The sequence below is a fragment of the Myotis myotis genome, unplaced genomic scaffold, assembly GCF_014108235.1.
Source record: "Myotis myotis isolate mMyoMyo1 unplaced genomic scaffold, mMyoMyo1.p scaffold_m19_p_2, whole genome shotgun sequence".
Classification (NCBI taxonomy): Eukaryota; Metazoa; Chordata; class Mammalia; order Chiroptera; family Vespertilionidae; genus Myotis; species Myotis myotis.
The window spans coordinates 25909541-25931664 of record NW_023416324.1 but is presented as its reverse complement, the minus strand read 5'-3'; the positions used below and the strand labels follow the sequence as shown (position 1 = coordinate 25931664).

General features: G+C 53.5%; 3 protein-coding genes across 7 annotated transcripts; 1 reads left to right on the top strand and 2 right to left on the bottom strand.

Moving 5' to 3' along the window:
* Window positions 1-440: 440 nt before the first annotated feature.
* Window positions 441-1018, bottom strand: P3R3URF (PIK3R3 upstream reading frame). Its single transcript, XM_036347554.1, has 2 exons — window positions 775-1018; window positions 441-484 (listed from the first exon to the last, which is right to left on the bottom strand). Exons 1-2 carry the CDS (start codon window positions 1016-1018, stop codon window positions 441-443), a joined length of 288 nt encoding a protein of 95 aa, XP_036203447.1.
* Window positions 1019-4229: 3211 nt separating this feature from the next.
* TSPAN1 (tetraspanin 1) lies at window positions 4230-9102 on the top strand. Its single transcript, XM_036347553.1, has 8 exons — window positions 4230-4384; window positions 4826-4890; window positions 7312-7518; window positions 7729-7803; window positions 7920-8018; window positions 8097-8246; window positions 8368-8451; window positions 8637-9102. The coding sequence occupies exons 2-8, from the start codon at window positions 4834-4836 to the stop codon at window positions 8682-8684; spliced, it is 720 nt and encodes a 239-aa protein (XP_036203446.1). The 5' UTR covers window positions 4230-4384; window positions 4826-4833; the 3' UTR covers window positions 8685-9102.
* Window positions 9103-11192: 2090 nt separating this feature from the next.
* Window positions 11193-21272, bottom strand: POMGNT1 (protein O-linked mannose N-acetylglucosaminyltransferase 1 (beta 1,2-)). 5 transcript variants are annotated; one of them, XM_036350873.1, is made up of 22 exons: window positions 21185-21272; window positions 20562-20717; window positions 19586-19700; window positions 19342-19460; window positions 18614-18679; window positions 18413-18526; window positions 17432-17549; window positions 17144-17242; window positions 16888-17015; window positions 16476-16546; window positions 16171-16246; window positions 15895-15978; window positions 15765-15806; window positions 15512-15570; window positions 15111-15183; window positions 14900-15028; window positions 14690-14815; window positions 12930-12994; window positions 12693-12737; window positions 12346-12481; window positions 11918-12027; window positions 11193-11833 (listed from the first exon to the last, which is right to left on the bottom strand). In XM_036350873.1, exons 2-22 carry the CDS (start codon window positions 20679-20681, stop codon window positions 11746-11748), a joined length of 1983 nt encoding a protein of 660 aa, XP_036206766.1. In that variant the 5' UTR covers window positions 20682-20717; window positions 21185-21272; the 3' UTR covers window positions 11193-11745. The 5 variants fall into 5 exon arrangements, with proteins under 5 accessions (XP_036206766.1, XP_036206767.1, XP_036206771.1 ...); XM_036350874.1 differs by having other exon boundaries at window positions 20562-20784; window positions 21185-21228; XM_036350878.1 differs by lacking the exons at window positions 19586-19700; window positions 20562-20717; window positions 21185-21272 and adding an exon at window positions 18885-19042 and having other exon boundaries at window positions 18614-18747.
* Window positions 21273-22124: the final 852 nt, after the last annotated feature.

Here is a 22124-nt window from a genome sequence, read left to right as displayed (position 1 = left end):
ACCGCACTGAATCATTCACAGGGTTACAGGCAAGCAGTGAAATCTCTTTCCTCCTATCCTTTCCTGATCTGTTCCTCTATCTTCCTCCCCAAGGACCTGGCTCCCTATAGGTTCCAAGTTGTCTATGCAGACCCTTTTCCCTGTGCAGAGGGGAGTGCAAGGCAGGAAGGCCCTGACCTCATAGGGTATATCAAAAGCTGAAGCCAAAGGTGGGGAGTTGGTGCGTGTTGCTGACCTTGTCCTGTCCTTCCACTGTCTAACTGTGATCCCTGCTGCTGTCACTGAAGCCTGTCCCAGCCCTCATACCCTGCAGTCAGCTGCAAATACCTCAGAGTGGAGTGGGCAGAAATGATTGTATTAGGCTGCTATTCACCACCCATGGCCCCCAGAAGATACAGGTCCGGAGCCAGCCAAGCTTCTGGACTAGTTTCTGGGCATTTCTAGAGGATCAGAAAGCTGCCAGGTTGACAGAGGCGTCTGAGAACTGAGGAGAGGAAGGAGAGGGAAGAGTGTGAGGAAGGCAGCAAGCAGTCCTGGAAGCTCCACTGCTCTTAGATTCATTCACTTCCCCACACCCTCCACTTCCAGCCAATATGTCTTCCATTAAGGCTCTCCGCCTTTTCGGAAGACCGCCATCAAGACCCCTCCATACCTTTGGGGTAATATTTCACAGAGCATGTGTCCCCTTGAGTGCCTATGCAGGGCTAAGGTGGGGGAAACTTCAGTGACCCTGTTTTTCCAACCCCAAATCCTGGCTCAGGGCCCTTGGCTAACCTTGCAGTGGAAGGATCCACACACTGGTGGTGACATTGTGGGTGTTGTTGATATCTCTGGCCATGGTGGCAAGGTTGGTGGCTGCAGTGGTGGCAGTTGGGCTTTGGGGTTTCTGCCGGTACCTTCTGCGGCTACACTTGAACATCTTGGGAAACCTGGGCCGAGGCCAGCCCATACCTGGCCTGCGGTAAGGGGAACGTAAGCCCTGGGGCCGAGGGGCACGGACAAGCTGAGAAGGCCCCATGGGCACAGAAAGCTTCTGTGAGTGTGCCCAAGGGTGCTGCTGGCCAGGGCAGCTGAGGTCTTTATGACATACAGAGTGTATATGGGTGGGGCTCTTTATTACAGGTCCTGGTCCCCGGCCCCTCCCCATAGGTCAGGTTCTCTCCGTGGGTCAGCCCAACCAGAAAACCTCAGCTCGGCCCCTTGGGAAAAAGGAACTCCGAGGAGGGGAAAATCACTTCTTTATTTTCTCACTCATCCACATTAACACTATTAACAATTTTATTGAGCACTTACTCTGTGCCAAATTTGATACCAAGTACCTTACAAACAACAACCCTACAAGGAAATTCTATAATTATTCCCATTTCATATACACTCGACTCTTGTTATTGATGGTAGTTATGTCCTAATAAAGCTACCACTATGAACAGTGAATTAGCAAATATTGAACCAATGCTCCTAGGAGAAGTACAAGGTTAGATTCCTACCAGGTCATAACATTTTCATCAAGTGATTGATCAGTACATCACCTAGTTTTATGTGTTTCTCTGTTTAAAGACACCTAATTTAAAAATTAATGTTGACTTGTTAACATTGAACTCACAGCCAATAGCACTATAACTTACACCTGAATGAAGTTCATATAACACACATGTGTCCTTTGGAAGGCACATCACAACCTTCTTGTGCTTAGCAATATTCGATAGCACTTCAGCATGACATCAGGGCCATTTAAACAGCAAAGTCACCAACAAAAAGCCCCCAAATGCAAAACACATGACACTACAAAGACCACATTATATTACATTATAATAGCTGAAATGAGAAGGCAGGGTGTTCTCCTGTTCAACCTCAGCTGAGAACATGCAAGTTGGACAACTCACATTTTTTGCAGCTGTACACATGTCCATGAATAACCTCAAAAGTACCGTGAATATTGGTTTGGGATTACAAATAAATTTTAATGAGTAGGTAATTCACAATATGTAAACTAAATGATGAAGATTGATCGTATAAGGAAATTGAAGTTCAGGTGAAGTCACACAATCAGGGTCAGGCAGGGATTCAGATCTATCATGGCCAAGGTCCAAAGCCCCGACATTTAACTCTTGTTATTCTGCACTCACTCATTCAGTCATTCAGGAAATGTTCACCAACAAATTCATATGTGCAGGACACTGGGGACATAGGTTAATGTGACCTGGTTCCAGTTCTTCCCGAGACAAAAGAGAAAGCCATGTGGACAATCAGTGCAGGAAGAGAAATGGCTAGATCACCAGGGGATGTAAGAGGTTCCAACCCTGGGTTTATCTCCTTTCTTGTAGCCGACAGAAACATCAATGGCTCTGCTAGGCCTTGTACTGAGTTCTTGTGGAACTTTGGGCTTGCTCCTTTCCCTCTACATCTTAGCCCTCTCTTCCTTTCCCTCGTATCCCACGTGTACAGGCCCCCGTTCGCCCTTCCCCGCCTCCACCTTGTCTCTTTTCCCTCAGGAGACAGCTGGGAGGCCCTCCACACCACACTCAAAGTCCCTACACCTTCTTCCCTTCCAGCTTCCATTCTTGCCATCCTCAGTCTTAGAAACCAACCCAGCCCCCATCCACTTCTAGCCACTATACCTATAAACCCACCTGCCCTTGGCCATCTTCTTACTCAAGTCCCAGACCAAGGCCTCTTTCCCTGCTCTTTCTGGAAGCCAGTCCTTCCTGCCTTTTTCAAGATTCCATCAATGTAGACAGTCTGTTTGATGGGGGGTAAGACGTAGACTCTGGCACCAGACTGGGCTGAATACTGGCTCAGCCACTTATAAGCTATGTGATCATGGCAAGAACGTAACCTTTCTGTGCCTCTGTTTCCCCATATTTAAAAAGGAGATAAGAGCCCTGGCTGGTTTTGCTCAGTGGATAGAGTGTCGGACCTCAGACTGAAGAGTCCCGATTTGATTCAGGTCAAGGCCACGTACCTCTAGGCTCAATGTGTCTCTCTCACAGTGATGTTTCTGTCTTTCCCCCTCCCTTCCACTTTCTCTGGAAATCAATGGAAAAATATCCTCAGGTGAGGATTAAAAATAAAAAGGAGATAAGAGAATCTATCTCATAGGATTGTTGTGAAGGAAAAATGATTTACCACATATGTATTGCATTTAAAACATGATCTGTAAAAATATTGTGTTGTCAGTTTCCCCTCTCTTGTCTCTTCAGCTGCCTCCTCCCATTACAAAAACACAACAAAATTTAAAATCCACTTTGTCCATGCCATACCCCCTCTGGCTTGGACTTTCCACACTTGGACCTTTTTACACTAAGGTTGCTTATGTCCCAGATTGGGGAGAAAATCTCTTCTTAAAGACCTATAACAATTCTGTAATACCGACTAGACATTAAAACCAAGTCTGAGAAATGCCCCCTAGGGTCACACAGCTAATAAGCAACAGAACCAGGATTTGAGCACCTGGTCTGAGTGACTCAAAAGCCAGGACTGCCCAGCACCTCCATCAGGAATGTTGGAATAGGAAGTGGGAAGGCAGCCTCCATGGTGGGCATTGCAGGGCCTTACAGCTGGCAGTGATGCTTTCTTGAGACCATGGTGCCACCTGCTGGCAGAAAGGGAAGGGGTGTATACAGAGTGCTAAGGGAAGAAGGGAAAAAGGGAAGTTTGGGGGGAAAAGGGTGGAGAGGGAGAAGAGTGAGGAGGAGAGATGAAGGGAGGAAGAAGATGGGGAATTTGATCTTTTTGGGAAAGGAAAAGGACGAGGAGCTTTTTATTATTCAAAGGAGGGAGCAGAAGCTGCCAAACCTTGGTCACTGCCTTGAAAGTGCGCGCGCGCGTGTGTGTGTGTGTGTGTGTGTGTGTGTGTGTGTGTGTGTGTACTCGTGAGCATCAGTAGGTGTTTTTGTTTGTGTGTGAATATATAGATGGCAACTTGGGTAGATGTGCATGCCTGTGAGCACAGCATGTTGGGTGTATGAATGTATCTGTGGATACAGGGTAAGAAACATATGTGCACTGTGGTGGTGGTGGGGGGCACTCAGAAGTTCTGGGGCCCTGCCCATCCCCAGATTTCTCTCCCTTCTCAGATCAGGCAGGGTATTGCCCGTGCTTGGTATTGGCAGGTGGAGTCCCAATGCTCTTGTGGCTGTCGGAACGGATCTCCAGGCAGCAGGGGGCAGCAGGGGCAAGAGAAGGCCTAAGGGCTGGGGTGGAGCAGGCAGGCAGGCGGGCAGAGGAAGGCTTTAAAACACCTGCCCCGCCTGCAGGTGAGCAGTGGCGTGTGAGAGCCAGCTCCCTGTCTGCCCACTCAGTGGCAGTTCCCTGGAGCTGTCTGTCCCCACTGGAGCCTCAGCAGATCCTTCTTTCAGAAGTCACTACCAAGAGTCCTGAACAGGTGGGTGATGGCATAGAGTAGAGATTGTCTTATGGAGGAAACTCAATCTGAAAGCAGGTTCGGGGAGCTGGAAGGACCCTGGGGAGGGCCCTGGAGGAGTCTACTCTTGGTTTGGGGAGGGGTCACAGATATCTAGGTGCCAGGGAAGGGCATGGAGTGACCTACAGTGTGGACATTGGGCTTGGGTGCCGGGGGATGAGCCTGGAGTGTTAGGATCTAGGTGTCAGGTGCTGGTTGAGGGTCTGGGCAGTACAGAGAGGTAGGAGTGTCAGGATGGGAATTGGGAAAAGTCCTGAGGTGTCAGAGTCCAGATGCAGGGGAAGCTTGGTAACATATGGGTTCTGGAGTCTGGAGTCTGATTTGTCAGGGTTCAATGTCAGGGCCAGGGCCAGCCTGGGGGTTGCAGGGGGAGGTTCTAACTCATACATGTCTGCCTCCCAGGAGCCACCATGCAGTGCTACAGCTTCATTAAGACCATGATGATCTTATTCAATTTTCTCATCTTTGTAAGTATGGGTGTTGTGAGCTCTTTGGGGCTTCCTATAGGAGTGGGTCACAACCTGAGTAGAGCTCAAGCTGGGGAATTGGAGCCACTGTGCCCAGAGTCTCCTGCCAGTGTCCCCTTATGATGCAGAGGTCTCTCCAAATGCTGAGTTCACTCCGCAGCATGGATGACACATGAGTTGGAGTAGAGAAACTTGGGGATCTCCTCCCTTCCAGGAAGCTTTAGTCCAGACTTAGGGCAGGGCAGGTTAATGGGAACAATTCTCCCTTTTTCATAGCATTGAGGCCCAGAGGGGGGAAGGGGTTTGCCCTAAGTCACCTCCCGTGGGAGGAAATTTGGTGGCCTCTGTATGATGGGGAGCTGAAAGAAGAGAAGACCCACACCTCACAGCAGAAGGTCTGCCTCAAGCAGCCCTATTCATTAAACACATGTTTATAGCCTCAGATTCAGTGCTGAATGCTGGGTAACAGGTGAGCAAGCTCTTTCTCTACCCTGGAGGACCTCAGGTCCAGCAGGCCAGATAGGCAGACAGTTACAGCATAGTATTTCTGGCGTTAACACAGGGGCTAAGGGAGACCATAGGAGGGGGATGAACTCCACCTGGTCAGAAAAGACTTCCTGGAGGAAGTGGCTGAGGCCGGGGATTTGCCCTGTGTGAGGGAACTGTAAAGCTTGCAGAAAGGCCCAGAGGCAGTAAAATCAGACATTGCTCAGAAAACCAGGAACAGATTATGTGGGGCATGTTTGAGGAAGCTGAGCAATGAGGCATAAACCCCGGAGATGGTGGTGGAGATGGGGAGAGATGTACAAAGTAGACAAAGGAGAAAGCCTCAGATGGTGGCTGAGGGATGCAAGAGGAGGCAAGGGAGACAGAGGTCTTGGAGATGATGCCCATGTTTGTGGCGTGAGCAACCGGGGGGTATATCATAGGCAGCTCAGAGTTATAGCTCAGGTGGGAACTGGACATGGATATGTGAAAGTCATGTGCCTGTAGGTGGTCATGGAAGCCACTCAGTGGGTGAGAGCACTCAGGGAGAGTGAACTCCAAGAAGCCCAGCTTATAAGGAATAAGCGAAGAAATGGCCACCAGGAAGCAGATGGAGAAAGAGCAAGGGAGGAAAGCAAGGAGAGCGAGATAGAGAGGCCAAGGACGATATTGTATCAAGCGTCTCCAGATTTAGCATAGGATGTCACCGGAGACCTGGGAGCCACATAGAGTGGGCTAGAGTGAGTAAAAGGTGAGGAAGTGGAGACACGGAGTGTAGATGAATTTGGAGAAATTGGTCTGGGGTAAGGAAAACACTCTGATTCCAGTGTGGGGCTGTGTCTCAGGCTCCCTTTGGCTTTGGAGAACCAGCCGTTATTCATGTATGTAGAGAAGACAACAGGATCCCATCAATTTGGACAGTAAAGACTCTGGCCGGAGGGGGTTAAAGGCAAATCCGGTTTGGTTTCTGGCCTCTGTTGCCAGGCATTGCCAGGCTGGGCAGGGCAGGGCAGGCCTCAGACTCCTTGAAATTTGACCCTGCAGGCTGAAAGTCCAGCTTTTTGTCCTTGGGCAAACATGCCTGGAATGCAGCCATGGTCTGCCACTTCACTCCTGGTTCTAGCCTCAGCTCCTAAAGCTGGAAAGTGGGGACTAGGCACCAAGTTTGTGTCAGGATGATTCATCCCCTGAAGCTCTGGATCCGAAAGGCTTTGCTGTAAGAGCTTTGGGAACTGGGCAGTGCCCTCCTCCCCATTCCGGGCCTCAGGATTCCCTCTGAGGGTTGGAGCTGAGCTAGGGAGCCTCCAAGCGCTCTGACTGTACTCCCCCTCAGTCTCTACCGGGTGAGGTCTAGGCTGGATAAAGGGCAGGTCTGGAGTTAACCTTGGAAGGGAGCCAAATGGGGCCCCAGGGTAGGTGTCCCTTCTCACCACCTTCCTCTCCAAGGTTGGGAGTAGGTGTAAACCTCAACCACGCCTTCGTTACCAGGGTTACTGTTGAGGCTGCTCAATGCTACCACCCCCCTGTTTCCACCTATCAGAGGACATAGGTGTTCCAGACGCCCATAGCCTGGGGAGGAAATAGGGTGGGGTAGGTGCTCACCTGCTTGTTTTCACTCCTAGCTATGTGTCAGGACCCTGGCATCGGTGAGGGAAAGTCTGGGCACCCCCATGTAACCCCCCGCCCCACCACAGGGATATTTTAGGAATCTCTGATCCCATTTATATCTGCCTAGGTGTGCAGCCTGGTGCGGCTGTGGGTATCCCAGCTCCCATCCTTCTGGCTTTACAGGATATTTTCCCTCCCTACTGGATGAGTTTTTAGACTTCTTAGCCAATAAAGGGGGAAATTTCTCATCTCCCATTTTCCTGACTCAATTGTGTGGTAGGGAGCTGCTTGCCAGCACTGTTTCAAGGTCTGCTTCTCTGTCTCCAGCTGTGTGGTGTGGCCCTGTTGGCAGTGGGGATCTGGGTGTCAGTCGATGGGCCATCCTTCCTGAAGATCTTCGGGCCGCTGTCGTCCAGTGCCATGCAGTTTGTCAACGTGGGCTACTTCCTCATCGCAGCTGGCGCTGTGCTCTTTGCTCTTGGTTTCCTGGGCTGCTACGGTGCTCACACTGAGAACAAGTGTGCCCTCATGATGGTGTGTCAAACCCAGTTCCACAGGCCCATCACCAAGGCTTGGGGTCCCCTCACCTTTGACACCAGGCCCTGGAGATCCCCAAACCCTCTTCTGGACTCCAAGGGCCTCAGCGAAGGGGCCCCTGCCCCCTTTTTATGGGGGGTGGGTTAGGGCAAGGAATTCACGAGGGACTGTCTCTCCCTAAAACTCAGACCCCTGTTTCCTATTCAGTTCTTCTTCATCCTCCTCATCATCTTCATTGCTGAGGTTGCAGCTGCTGTGGTCGCCTTGGTGTATACCTCAGTGGTGAGGATTGAGGATGGGGCAAGGGAGTAAGATTGGGCAAAGCCCTGGAAGTGGGTTGTGGCCTGTGAATGGCCACCCTGCCTATCAGGCCCTAAACACTGTCCTGCTCTACCCAGGCTGAGCACTACCTGACATTGCTGGCAGTGCAAACCATCAAGAAGGACTATGGCTCCCAGAAAGACTTCACACAAGTGTGGAACAGCACCATGGAAGGGGTAAGGTGGGCTGGGGAGGCTTTGGAGTGGGGAGAAAGAGGCAAGGCCCCAATGACACCCTCCCCTCCTTGTCTCCAGCTCAAGTGCTGTGGCTTCAACAACTACACGGATTTTGAGGAGTCTCCCTACTTCACAGATAACAAGGTCTTTCCCCCATACTGTTGCTTTGATGATGTCAATGGCACGGAACCCTGCACCAAGAAGAGGGCTGAGGACAAACCTGTACAGGTGTGGGCTGGCATGGAAGTTTGGGGCTGTTTTAATGGCCTCAGAGTGCTGAAAGGGAGGCGGGGGGGGGGGGGGGGGAGACACAGGAGCTGACTATAGATGCCCTTTTCCCTTCTCCAAGGGTTGCTTCAAGCAGCTTCTGAGTGACATCCGAACCAATGCCATCACTGTGGGTGGTGTGGCAGCCGGAATTGGAGGCTTGGAGGTAAGGGGGTGAGACGGTTGGAGCCGGATATCCCCACTGGAACAGGGGTGCTTGTCCCATCTCTGAGGCCTCTCTAGAGGACACAGACTTCTAAAAGTTTCATGTAGGGAGTTTGGGGGGCAGGAGACTAAAGCTCAAGGACCATGATCATGTCTCCTCACCTCTCCCTATTCCTTCCCCACCAGCTGGCTGCCATGATTGTGTCCATGTACCTGTACTGCAATTTGAAATAAGTCTGCCTCTGCCTCCGCCACTGCTCCTGCCACACAGGAACTGGGAAGAGCACCCTGGCATTGCCAAAAGGCCGTGATCAGGGTGGCGACAGTATCTAACAGTGTCATTTGGGCCAGAGTGGGGCCACATAGGGACCACCCCTTCAGGCTGTGCCTGACTTTACCTTCCATTGGTGGGGGTGGGGCCCACCTGTTCCAGAGCCAGTTCTAGGGTAGCCAGTTCTCCTGCCCATTCCTCCAGTCTGTCTCTCAAACCCTTGCTACCCCTTCAGGACAACAGGAGCTCTTGGTGACCCCAGTACTCCACTGGGGAATAAGGCACCCTATATCCTGAGCACATGCAAAATAAGCAGTAACCGGGCGGATGTGTAGAAGGCATTTCAGAATTCATAAACTAATTAAATTGTTTTCACTGGGACTCTTTTCATGCGTATCATTGGGGAGTGGGACCCATCTTGCCTGAACTGGCCTCAGATTCCTGTGGGGCTAGAGACACAGAAGGCCCCTGGAAAGGTAGCAGAAGAGGAGTGGAGGTGGGTGGCTATTTTTTCTCTCCGTGTGAACTCCAGGCCTGGGAGGGAGCATGACAGGGATGGCCGAGAGGGCACTGAGGGAGGCGGTGGGGGCTGGGTCAGCCTGCCTTCCTATAATGTGGGAGGACTTTGGACTGAAACTACTCATTCCTGAGTAGGGGCACTGGACCAGAAAGCTATGAAAATAACAAGCCTGTGCCCAAGTGGGGGCAGGGGAGATGAAAAATATTGCCAGGGCAATGGGAGGGAGTCACTCCTTAGACTCTGAGAAGCCCTCTGGAAGCCCCATTGGAGGACCCAAGCTGCCTACCCCTCCCACTCAGGTAAACCCCCACACCGCTCCCTGCTTTGGGGACTTCAGAAAGAACGTGTTCTTGGTCTTGGCCTGCCTGGTGCTCTTCAGATCTGATCTCCATTTTGTCTTAACCACCCCCATCCTCAAGAAACTGGGCCTAGAAACGCATGTGACTAGTTTCAGGCCCACGCTATCTGATATAGCGACAGATTTACCAGAAGGCCAGAATGTCCCCCACACAGATCTGATTGCTGCTGAACCAGGAGGCAGCTATGGCTGGAGAACATGGTGTCTGCTACCAAGCAAAGCCCAGCCTGGCTAACCAGTCCTCCCCTTGTTTCCCTTTGACCCCTGGACCCCTCTTCCCAGATTTTCCTAAGGGAGCCAGGAACTACCACCTGTTGCTGGGCCCAGAGAGGAAGGGACCTGGCCAGAGCCATACAGTGCCTGAGAGCTAGTTTGAGGCCAAAATTAGGAGCCTGCTGGGGGGTGGGCGATGAGCCCCCTTCCCCACTTTACTGTGCCTTGCACACACAACTCCTGAGATGGGTCAAGGCTTTCTTGATGGTGGGTACTACCAGCAACATCAGGAAGTGCTCAGCCTGGGTGGGGCAGGCCAGTGTTTAGGGCCTGACAAGGAAGGTTGCTGATCTGTTTGCCCAGGGTGGGCCTCCGCCTCATAGTGAGCTAATTGCTCCTCAATCTGGCTGTTATGGCACCTCAAACACTATCTCTAGCTACAGCAAACACTGAAATCAGCAGGGTGGCAAGAAACGTCCTAGCCACACACTACCCGTGCCATCGCCGATCTGAGCTCCAGGCACCTGTGGGAGAAGCAGGGGGGCAGAGAGCTGGCGAAAGGGCGGGAGTTCCTGCTTTCCTGGCCAAGGCTCTACAGGTGCTCACCAGGCTCGCCTCACACAGGCTCTGCAGGCAGACTGTTGTTCTAGAAATGTTCTGTACTCTCCTGACCCTAAGTCCTTCATAGCTCCCTTAAATATCATACTTTCCCTGCTTGGGGTATCTCATCCATTCCCTATAGACAATCCCATTCATTTTCTGGTACCTTTATGACTTAGATCTTCTTAACTTCTCTGGATCACTGACTGGGTGAGAATCTGATAAAAACAATGGCTTTTCTTCAGAAAAAAATGCCCAGCTATGAAATCTGCATACAGTGCACTAATGGCCACAGAAATCCTTGTTCCTATGTCTCCATCTGCAGCCCAGTCCTAGCCTCCTGAATGATGCCCAACCCGGGTCTGTCTCACCCACTTTCTTCCCGCCCATGCCTCACTATACTCACCTGTGCTCCCATTGCCTTCCCACATCTAAGTATCCCTTTTTGGTTTTTTTTGCTCCATATCTGGGGACAAGTGCCTGGCCCTGACAAGCTAGGCAGGAAACAGGTTGGTGGTTAAACAGTGGGAAAGGGGTGTGGGGTGGCTACTCCAAGCTCAGCCCCAACAGGTCAGGCTCTAGGGTGGAGCCTAGGAAAAAACCTTGAAGTTTGAGACTTGGGCATCCCCTGGTGGCCAAATGGCCCCAAATGTAAGATAAACCCTATATGGAGGGCAGTAAGGAAAACTCACCATCCATCATGAGCATTCTCTCTCTCTCATACACACACACACACACACACACACACACACACACACACAATCACGAGATACATCCATAGAGGTTTTCTCCTTTTTTAATCAATGACCACCTTATCCAGCTTTGGAAACCTGGACAAAGATGAGGCCGAGAAGAGGCCTGGTTCAGGGTGAGGGTCTCTGAGTGCGTCTGCATCAGTGGACGGGCCCCTGCTGGGGCAGTTTCCTGAGTAAGAGCCAGCCACACCCTCAGGGCAGCACCCCAGTCCATAAAAGAATCAAGTTCCTTCAGGCTTCACCCTGTTTCCAAGGCCCTCAGGACAGTAAATAAATAGGTTAAATTCTGAGCCAGGCCTGGGAGGAGGGAGTATTCAAAGGGGAGGATCAGCTGCTCAGGGATTCCAGCAACTATCCTGCCCTTTCCCAACAAGGAAGTAAATAAATAGACCTCCAACTCAGAAATAGGGGCATTGGAACAGGGGAACCCTCCCCTTGAAGTTAGTAATTAAGTCTCATGTTAAAAACAAACCAGCCCCAACCCCTGCCAGTGTCTACAAAATCCTACATGATGGGGTGAAGGGCTAGCCTGCCTGGGGGTACACAGTACCCAGCCCTGCAGGGTCCCGGAGGAGGTCTCATGTCTGTTCTGCAGCTCCTGGGGCTCCCTCCTCCTTTGGGGGCGGCTCCAGGAAAATTGGGGTGATTGATGGTGGCTTCTTCACCCTGGGAAGGTAATAGGAAAGAGGTCATTAGCTATGTCCCATCCAGCCAGTCTCCCATTTCTAAGGGCAGAAAAGAGTCACTCACGAGTAGGGGGAGGCTGGGACCCCCACCACCAGAAAGTGGTTCTTCTTCCGAAACAACCTCCACAGGCCCCGGTGGTTGCCACGCACATCCAGGTCCCAGATATGGAGGCACTGTGGGGTGGAGTAGGGAGAGGCGTGGGTCAGAGAGCTGCGGGGAGGGGCCTCTGAGGACCCAAGGCCCAGCCCCCATCCCTCCTCAGCAGCCTCTTCAAACTGCAAGAGATGGCATCTTTTTTTTTCTTTTTACCATCTCTCAAATTAATTTTTTTCTTAAAGTACTTATAATAAGAGGTAGCAGCTGTTAAAATACAAATCTGGACAAGGAGGTTGAAGATGGGTCTGGAAGCGTAATGAAAAGGTTCTAAGGTAAAAGGCTCCCTGTATCTTGGGGGAAGGGGCATTTCTAGGGTAGGTGTGGCATAGGGGCACCTTGGCAAGCTGAGTCCAGGTGGTGAAGTCATCATCTTTCTCCATTCGGATAAAGGCCACATAGGTATGGCCCTCTGTGTCTGGCAGGAAAGAGTCTTCACAAGGGTTCTTGCTGTGGTCCAACACCTCGGCTTCACTGCGGTGGGGGAGGGGAGTAAGACAGGCCCTCACTCATGAGTGTATCACACAAGGCCCCTTGCTTAGTTGTTGCCGTCTTGAAATTCTTATTTTGAACAAGGAGCCCTGTTTTTCATTGTGCAGCGGGCCCCACAAATTATGAGGCCTGGACCCTAGTATCTGACTCCTTCTCACTCCCTGCCATGCACCCCTAATGCCTTAGGCCATACCTAAGCAGCCGGTGAACTTCCACTTCATAAGCTTCCTTCTTCAGACTAAAGGAGAGGGAGAAATGGTTCAAGGGAGAGGGTAGCCCCAAGATCCCAGGAGCAGGGCTGAGGTTCACATGGGAACTGGGGGACAGCAGGATGGGATAAACATACAGGCCCAGGGTTGGAAGGGACTGTCAAATAAGGGTCATCAAGACTCCCAGATATCCTACCCTTTGCCCTGTCCCCAGGCCCTACCTGTCCACGTTCCTGAGCTGGACACCTGGAACTGTGTTGAACTTGTGCTTTTTGAAGTAGGCCTCCTGAGTGGGTGTGAAGGTGCAAATCAGAGCCTTCCATTGTCTGGCCCACACCTGCCCACTGACCCACTACATAACCACAGACCCACAAATTAAGTCCTGGACCTGTAAAGGTCCCTCTAATTTCCTTGTCTTCCTGTCCTCTTTGCAATATCCTTGGCGGGCTCTTATTGCCTTTAATTTGGGCGTAAGCATTGCCAGAGAGCTCCTTTCCACACCAGCAGCTCATGCCACTGACCCCTGAGCTAGTACCTGTCCACAGTGGTTCTCCCTGGACCAGCTGTTCTAGATCCACGGAAGCCAGGAAGTAGTGGGCAAAGGGGCTGGTTGGCCTGGGAGAGGAAACCCCTGTGACTAAGGTGCTGAGGTAAATGCCTGCTCCTCTTGGGGAAATGAGTGGAGGTCTTGTATTAGCTGGTCTTTCAGGGCCCTTCTGACTTCTAGGAGGTTTCAAGCTGGAAGCTGTCCATTCCTTCAGGCTGGACTGTCTCAAGGCCTCCCTTGCTATAACAGGAGTGGCACTTTTTTTTTTAAAATATATTTTATTGATTTTTTACAGAGAGGAAGGGAGAGAGATAGAGAGTTAGAAACATCGATGAGAGAGAAACATCAATCAGCTGCCTCCTGCACATCTTCTACTGGGGATGTACCCGCAACCAAGGTACATGCCCCTGACCAGAATCGAACCTGGGACCTTTCAGTCCACAGGCCGACGCTCTGTCCACTGAGCCAAACCGGTTTTGGCAGGAGTGGCACTTTGAACACAACCATATAGGGGGTGGAGACCTGGAGACCTCCCTGTTCAGGACGCAGAACTTCCAAGGACAGGAGAGGGCAGAACTTGCAGGGCTGGATATGTGCTTGGCAGTAGAAATACTCTCCCCGCACCCAGCCTCATGCTAAGAATAGTAATAATAAAAATAATATGAGCTAACCCTTATATAATGCTTACAGTTCAAAGCATTTTGCATATAGCAACTCATTTACTAGTAAACCTCATAACCTAGCAACCCTACTAGGTAAACAGTATTTTAATTCTCATTTTAAAAATAAAAAAACTGAGGTAAAAGAGGGATCAGTAGGCCCAGCAGTTTGGCTCAGTGGTTGAGCATCTACCCATGAAGCAGGAGGTCATGGTTCAATTCTCAGTCAGGGCACATCCTGGGGTTGGAACAGGGGAACCCTCTGTTGCTGGCTTGATCCCTAGCAGGGGGCGTGCAGGAGGCAGCTGATCATGATTCTCATCATTGATGTTTCTCTTTCTCTCTCCCTCTTCCTTCTTCTTTCTGAAATCAATAAAAACTTTTTTTTTTTTTTAAAGAGGATTGGTAGCCCTGGCTAGGTGACTCAGTTGGCTAGAGCACTGTCCCGTACACTAAAACGTTTTGGGTTTGATTCCCGGTCAAGGCACATACCTAGGTTGTGGGTTTGATCCCCAGTCGGGGCATGCAGGGAGGCAACCGATTGATGTTTCCCTCTTATATCAATGTTTCTCTCTCTTTTTATAAAAATCAATAAAAAACATATCCTCGGGTAAAGATTAAAAAAAAAAAGAGGATCAGTAATTTCCCCACAGTTACATGGCTAGTGAGAGGCAGACCTGGGGTTGCTCCAGAGTCCATGCTCTTTGTGCTATCTGCCATACTGTGCCCTCCTCTCGCCCCCGTCCCTCACCCCGGCAACATCCCTCCCACTCACATGGAAGTAGCCATTCATGTTGAGGCCCACGATGCCAAAGTGGTAGGAGCGGGAAACGTCGGGAATGATGCACTCTCGGCCTCGGCGCTGTTCAGGCATCCGCATCCACATGTCCCAGTCCCAGAGCTGGGGGCATGGAAGATTATGAAGGTCAAGAGATTTGGAGCTGGTAGAGGACCCCGGCTCACTTACCCTGCCCTGCCAGAACACCTTTTCTGGTGTGGGCCACTTGGGCTCAAGCTCCTCCTTATACAAAGACTTCCTCAGCACCCAGCCCAGCCCAGGCATGGTCTCCACGCGGTACAGCAATGCTGGGTCCTCGGCTGTGTGTTCATACCCCTGGGGATAGGCGACCACGGTGGGAGGTATTAGCTCAGGGACCCTACAAAATTCCCAGCCGACCCCTGGCCTCTCAGCCTACCTGGTCATTCCAGGCCGAGATACAGTACAGGCTGTCATCCTCCTCCAGCAGGTGGATGGACTGGCTCAGGAAGCTGAGAGAGGCAGGGTCAGGGGTTCAGGGAAGGACAAGGACAAACCCAGTCATACAGTGATGCACAAAGGGCTGGAGATGGAACTCAAAAGCCATGACCCCTTGCTCTTCCCCTTAAATCTCCATCTCATTTTCCATTTATCCTTTCAACTCTCTACTCCAGCCCAACACCTGCCACTCAACATTTGCTCAGACTTTTCCCCCACCTGAGCTTGCTTCCTCCAGAAAGCGCTCCAAGACACCTCACTGCCTTCTTCCTTGGAGACCCAGTCAAGCAAAGAGGCCCCATGCAGCTTATAGAGGTTGCAATGGAAGGGCATTCCCCTCACCTGAAAAAATCCACAGCAATGTCCAGGTCTTCTTCCAAAACCACAGCAAACTTGGCTTCCTGCAGCAGGAGGGGGACAACGTGATCCCAAGGGGACCGTTCCCATCTCATGTCTCCTCCACCCTCATCCCACTGCTCAGGCAGCACTCTCCCCATTTTCCAGATGAGGAGGATGAAGAGTTTGCCACATAAGGCCAGACTTTATGTTCATGTTTCCCCTCCCTAGGCCCAAGAGTTTTGTTCTTACTACTCACCGGAAACAGGTTGAAAGTGGCAGTGAGGCTGGCCTTGTAGTGCTGGGTGGGGAACAGAAACAGGCATATGAGCTTTATGGTGGACGGTGCTGCCCGGTGTCTGCCCCTTCCATCCCTGCCAAGGCAGTACCTGAGACACGCGGGCATTCTTGATGCTGATGGGAGTGTGCTGGATGCCCCTCAAACCAAACAGCGCCACAACGTCCATTGGCTCCTGGGGGGCATGGCCACTGGTCATCCAACGAGTCACCTCCCCCCTGCCCACCTCTGCAGGCCCTGGCATGCCAAGCCCCCACATTTCACAGTCCTTGCCTGGGCTATCTCCCTCGCCAGTTCTGTGATCACTGCTACTCAGCACTTGAAACACTGTGCTCTGCCCCACCCAAAGCCCCCAAACCCCACTCACCTCATAATAGCCATCAATGAACACGGTTATCATCTGGGGAGATACTCCCTGGGCTGAGAGCAGAGAGCGCAGCATCCTAGGGAGCCCAAGGATAAGTTAGGCCTCTTTGTCCCCCCAACGCAGGGCTCCCCTGTGTTTATAGCTGGGCCCACATTCCCCATGTTCACCCACATATGTAAATAGACCTAGAATCTGTTGTCTTCCTGCCCACCTCAAGAGTTCCTCCTACAGATAGATGAGCCTGGGGTTCCCACCCACTGAGCACCCTCCTATTGGTGCTGGATGCAGCCCACTGCCAGGCTCACCTGTACAGGTAATTGGGCCGGTTCCCTGCAATGACAGCCACAGGAACATTGAGGACCTTGTTGTCTGGGAGCTGAATGAGAAACAGCTTTTAACTCTTGCCTTATTCCCTCTTCAACCTGGATCCCTCCCAAGGGAAGAGTTCTTGAGGGGTAAGGGGGACTTCAGGGAAAAGGCAGAGAGCCTTCCCTGTCCTGGGCCCTCCACACACTCAGCCCAACTCTGACTCTGGGCCTTTGCTCACATGGCCTGCCCTCCCTCCCCAGGATGCCCCATCTTTCAGAGCTCAGTGTAAATCCTCAGCCCCTGGTTCCCTCCCAGGCTGAGGCAGAGAAAGCCCAACCTGGATCTGTCCTAGGGCCCCTTGCCAAGCTGGGAAGGAGTCCAAGCCTCACTGCCTAAGGCCCCACTCACTGGGTCAGGGCTGAATTCGATGGGTGTGGGGTCCTTGCAGCTGCACACACTCCCATAGCCCTCAACTTTGCTGCAGAAGCGCCTGCGGCGGCGGTTCAGCTCTGTGTCTGCCCAGTGGCACTCTGCCTCTGAGGGAGAGATGGGGTCAACAGGATGGGGGCATGAGGCCAGTGCGGTCTGAAGAGTTCCAGGCACCCCGTCAAGAGAATAAAGCCCCATGAAGAGGAGCCCAGAGCCCAGCCCCCACTAATCCCACCTTCAGCTGAGCTCAGCGGCACATCTGTCTTCAGCAGGACTGGGTCCCCCCAGGAGGAGAGGGCAGGTGACTTAGAATGCTTCTCCCCGAGGACAGGACCTGGCAAGGGGCAGGAACGGGGAATAATGGGGCCCCAGACTCCAGTTTTGGAGCTTCTTCCCATCTCCCTGCCCACTTTCATCCAACTCACCACCACTGGCACCTACTTGCTTCCCTCCCCATCCCATCGGGGGTTCTGCTCCCCTAGGCCCTTAATACTACAGGGTGGGTGGACTATGGTGCCGGCACCTCCTTTTCGTCCCACGAAGGCCCAGGTGTCCCTCCAGCCCAGAGCAGGGCCGGCCTGGCTGCCTAAGCTCCTCAGTAGAGCCTTGGCTGTGTCCTTGAGATGGAAGGAGCCCTCGTCCTGGGAGACCAGAGAAGGCGGTCAGCCTGAACAGCACAGTTCCAGGAGACCTGGCCTCATGGAGCACCAACTAAGTGTCAAGCACCATGCCAGATCTTCTCCTCAAATTAGCTTGTTAAATTATCACGGCCACCCTCTGGGAATACTATCATTCCACAGGTAAGAAAACTGAAGGCTTAGGGAGAAATCTGAGAATCATCCGAAGTCACCGGGCTAATAAATCCTTACCATAATCCCACACAGTATGCACCTCTGTCCCCTGCTCGCTCTCTCTGCCCTCTTCCCCACTCTTTTCTCCTCCCTTATTCTGCTCTAGCTCCCCTGGCATCCTTTCCATCCTTCAAGTATGCCAAGTACCTTCCCACTTCAGGGCCTTTACCCGTACCCTTCTTTCTATTCAGAATGCTCCTCCTCCAGATATTTACATGGCTCACTCCACACTTCCTCCAGCATTCTGCTCACATGCCATTTCCTTACAGAGGCCTTCCCTTTCTAAAATACACCCCCCATCACTCTGTCTCCCTTTCTTCATTTTCTTCCTCATACAAGTTATCATTTCCTGACATTAAACACTTATTTGGCTGCTTTTTAAAAAAAATCTTGCTCTGCTGGAGCAAACGCCTTAAGGGCAGGGACTCTGTCTTGCTTCCCATTGTAGCCCCGTACCCACAGCAGTGCCTGGCACACGGTATGTGCTCACTCACTACATGCTCAATTAATAAAAATAACAAGGCTAGTACCGGGACCTGCGTTACCTTCCTCCAGAGTCTCTTCTCAGTGTGCCATATAAGGGGCATAGAACACAGAGCCGTGGGCAGGGTTGGAGCTGGGTCTTAGGGGAGGGGGCCACGGGAGTCACTGACCTTGACGGTGCAGATGAGCACTCTGCCGGGTGCCACCATGTTGAGGAACAGAACCATGGCCTCATCCTCATGAGGTGAGTACGTGTCAAACACACGCTTTGCCATCACATGGCCCTGGCAAAGCACATACCACTGAGTATGTGTCGCCAGCAGGGAGGACTCAGCTTTGGCCCTCCAGGTCCCCTGCCCCTAGAACCTCACCGTGGCCTGGTTGAGGACGATGACGTGGATACCCCGGCCCTGCTCCCGGGCCTCATCCTCCAGTACCTACAAGGTGGCAGAGACAAAGTCCAACTCTTCACTCTGGCATTCCAGGTCTCTCGGTCTTATTGGCGCTTAAGAAAAACAACAACTGCATGAAATGAAACCTCTCTTCCTGCCTACCTATGCCTCTGACACAATTCTCTTCCAACCCAGCTTGAAGGCCACCTCTTCCGGGAAGCCCCCATAGCACCGCACCAAAAGAGCTCACCTCTCTCTACGACCTTCCCCTCCACGGCTTTCACGGCTCGTAGAGCACGTGACTGTCTCTGCCTCATGCTGGAGACATCACGCTCTATTCGATTAATCCCTCTGAGTAGGGCCAGATCTGATGACTTTCCGGTCCCAGTGCCTGGGACAAGGCTAAGGCTAATGAAGGGACCAGGAAGTAGTTATGACATAAGTAACAATGAACTAACTACCTACTAATACTAATAATGACTCCTGATAAAACCCCACTACATGTAACACACTTCATGTACTTTTCATTTAATCCTCACAAGTAGAAATCATGATTAGTCCCAGGTTACAGATGAGGAACTGAGGCCTCCAAAGCCACCCACGTAGAAACTGGCAGAGGTACGGTTCCTACTCGGGCAGTGGGTCCCAGGGCCAGTGGACCACACCCTGAATAGAAAGGACTGTACACCAGACACCAGCCCACTCACCGTAGTGCCATCCACGGCCACATATACTTTGCTGCGGCTTGAATAGACCTCCACATCCAGGACCCTTCGGGGTCCGCTGCCTCTGCGCCGTGGGGGCTCCAATCGGCCCAGGGCCTCATCTGTGCGGACACCACAGGTCATGGAGGGAGTCTCATCCTTTGGGATCTGCCTGCTGTTTCAGCCGTGAGATCCCAGGGAACCCCGCCTGACCCACACACCAATCCCACCCTCAGCCTCGCCCCACCATAGTCTTGCTCTGGCTCCGGGTCTTCATTGGCCTCACTGATTGCTCGTCGTGTGTCCAGGATCAACTTGATGTTGACAATGACAGTCACCAGTAGGAAAAGCACAGCCCCTGTCTGAGGGGAGAAGTGGGGATAACTAAAGAGGGATACTCCCTGCAGATCTTTTTTAAAAAAAAAAAAATAAATTATTATTTTTAAAAAATATATATCTTTATTGATTTCAGAGAGGAAGGGAGAGGGAATGAGCGATAGAAACATCAATGATGAGAGAGAATCATTGATTGGCTGCCTCCTGCACGTCCCCTACAGGGGATCAAGCCCGCAACCTGGGCATGTGCCCTTGCCCAGAATCGAACCTGGGGCCCTTCAGTCTGCAGGCCGACGCTCTATCCACTGAGCCAAACCAGCTAGGGCCTCCCTGCAGATCTCTGAGGGTCTTCCTGAAAGGAGGGCCCTGGCGGCAGGGATGGCACAGGGAGAACCTGGGGTCTTTCTCTCCTCTTGTTGGCCCAGGGTCAACTCTACTCTTCCAAGCAGGGTCCAGTGTCATGACCACCTTCCTCAGGGACACCCCTGACCTTCCCTTCTTCCCTACCCAGAGCTCCTGTAGTTTTCAATGTGAGGCTTTCATTTCCTCGGATCCCTCTACAATTAGTTCCGAGAGATGGAGCCAGTCCCAGGGAACCAGCTGGGCATCCGAAGACCTGGGTCCTAGCCCTTAGGGCCTGACCGGTGTGGGCTCCTGGGCAAAGCCTTTCATCAGACTTCCCGCTTCTGTCGGAAGCCTAGAAGGCTGTTCTGGGCCCACACCAGTACCTACAGGGACATGGCACAGAGAGGTTTCCCCACGAGGAACCTGCACCCCCCCCCCACCCCCCCTTCTAGGGTGAGGGCGGCCAAGAAGGGCTCCCGCGCTCACAGCCCAGGCTGGGGAAGGCGGGGCGGAGCCCCGTGAGGTCTGGGACGTCTCTCTACCTGACAGCACCTCCGCAGGGCCCGCTGGTTGGTCAGCTTATACTTCCAGGTGAGATACCAGCTCCTCTTCTTGCGCGCCCCAAAGGGCTTGGCGAGGGGGCTGGGCTTCCAGTCGTCCATGCCGGGGAGGAGGTCAGCGCCGTCCCGAGCCCATGCCTTGGCAAACCGAGGGGACCGGCCGGCGGGTCACCGGGAGGAAGGGGCTCTTCCCGGAGTCCGAGGCCTGGGGGGGGGGGGGGGATGGGGGCGGGCCTCCCAGGAGCTCTGCCCCGCCGGCACCCATACCGTGCGACCCGGGAAAGTGGCTCAACTTTTCCGGGAAAAACCCTTCCGCGGGGTCAGGTCACCTGGAGACTCCCCGGGGACGGGGGACGGGGGGCTGCCCAGGGACCCGGAGGAACAGGGCGAACAATCGGCTTTCAGGGCTCATCGGCCGCCACCAGGACCAAGCCCCGGGCCTTCCCCGGCCTGGGGGGCGAGGGCGGCGGCTTCCCCGGCCCGTCCTCCACCCCCTGCCACCCTCGCCGCCTCCTCTCCGGTCCCGCTCTGCTCCTCGCGGGGCCGGGGCCTCCTGAGGCCTCGGGAGCCCCGCCCGGCCGCGTTCCCCGCCCGGGGGCACTCACGGTTCAGGGGCCCTGGGCCCCGCTCGGGGCCCTCCCGGGCCGGCACCGCTCCGCCCGGCCCGCCGCGGCCTCCGCCTCCTCCATGCCGCTCGCGGCCCCGCCCCGGCCGCCCGGCCCGCCTCCCCGCTTCCGCTGCCGCCGCCGCTGCGGGGTGAGAGGGCGGCGGGCGGCGCTTCGGGCGGCCGCGGCGGGCGGGGTGTAGCCCGCGAGGCCGGGAGTCCCCCCGCAGCTCCGCGGCCGGCGGGGTGGGTGCTGGGGGCGCTGCGTCCCCGCCTCCGGCACCGCCAGGCGGCACAGCCCATCCAGTGGGCGCGCTGGAGCCTGGGCTGGACCTCACGGCACCCCCGGGGCGGGCACCCCCGGGGCGGGCACCGCGGGCCTGGACCGGACCTCACGGCACCCCCGGGGCGGGCACCGCGGGCCTGGACCGGACCTCACGGCACCCCCGGGGCGGGCTGCACCGGGTCTGCGGCATGCCGGCCTCGGAAGAATAAAGGGAATTAAATACCCGATACCTGGCTCCGTCATCACCCAGACCTTGGGCAGGTCCCTTCCCGCCTCGGTCGAGGGGCCCTGTGGGGAGTAGGAATGCGCTTGCTTGGTGCTTACTGTGTGCCGGTCACTGTGCGGAGCACTCGGCACAACTCACCGAGCTCCCCAGCAGCTCCAGGGGGGACGCCTGGATAGGATTCTCAGGGGGAGGCGCTGCCCTACCCCAGTCTTACTGCGGGAGAGAGTGAGGCCCCGCGTCACCCAGTTGGGAGAGCTAGGACTCCAATCCTAACTGCCTGGCTCCAGATTTCACTCTTTTTTTTTTTTTTTTTAATCCTCACCCGAAGATATGTTTCCATTGATTTTTAGAGAGAGTGGGAAAGAGAGGAAAAGACAGAACATGGATGTGAGAGAACCACATCGATTGGTTGCCTCCTGCACGAGCCGG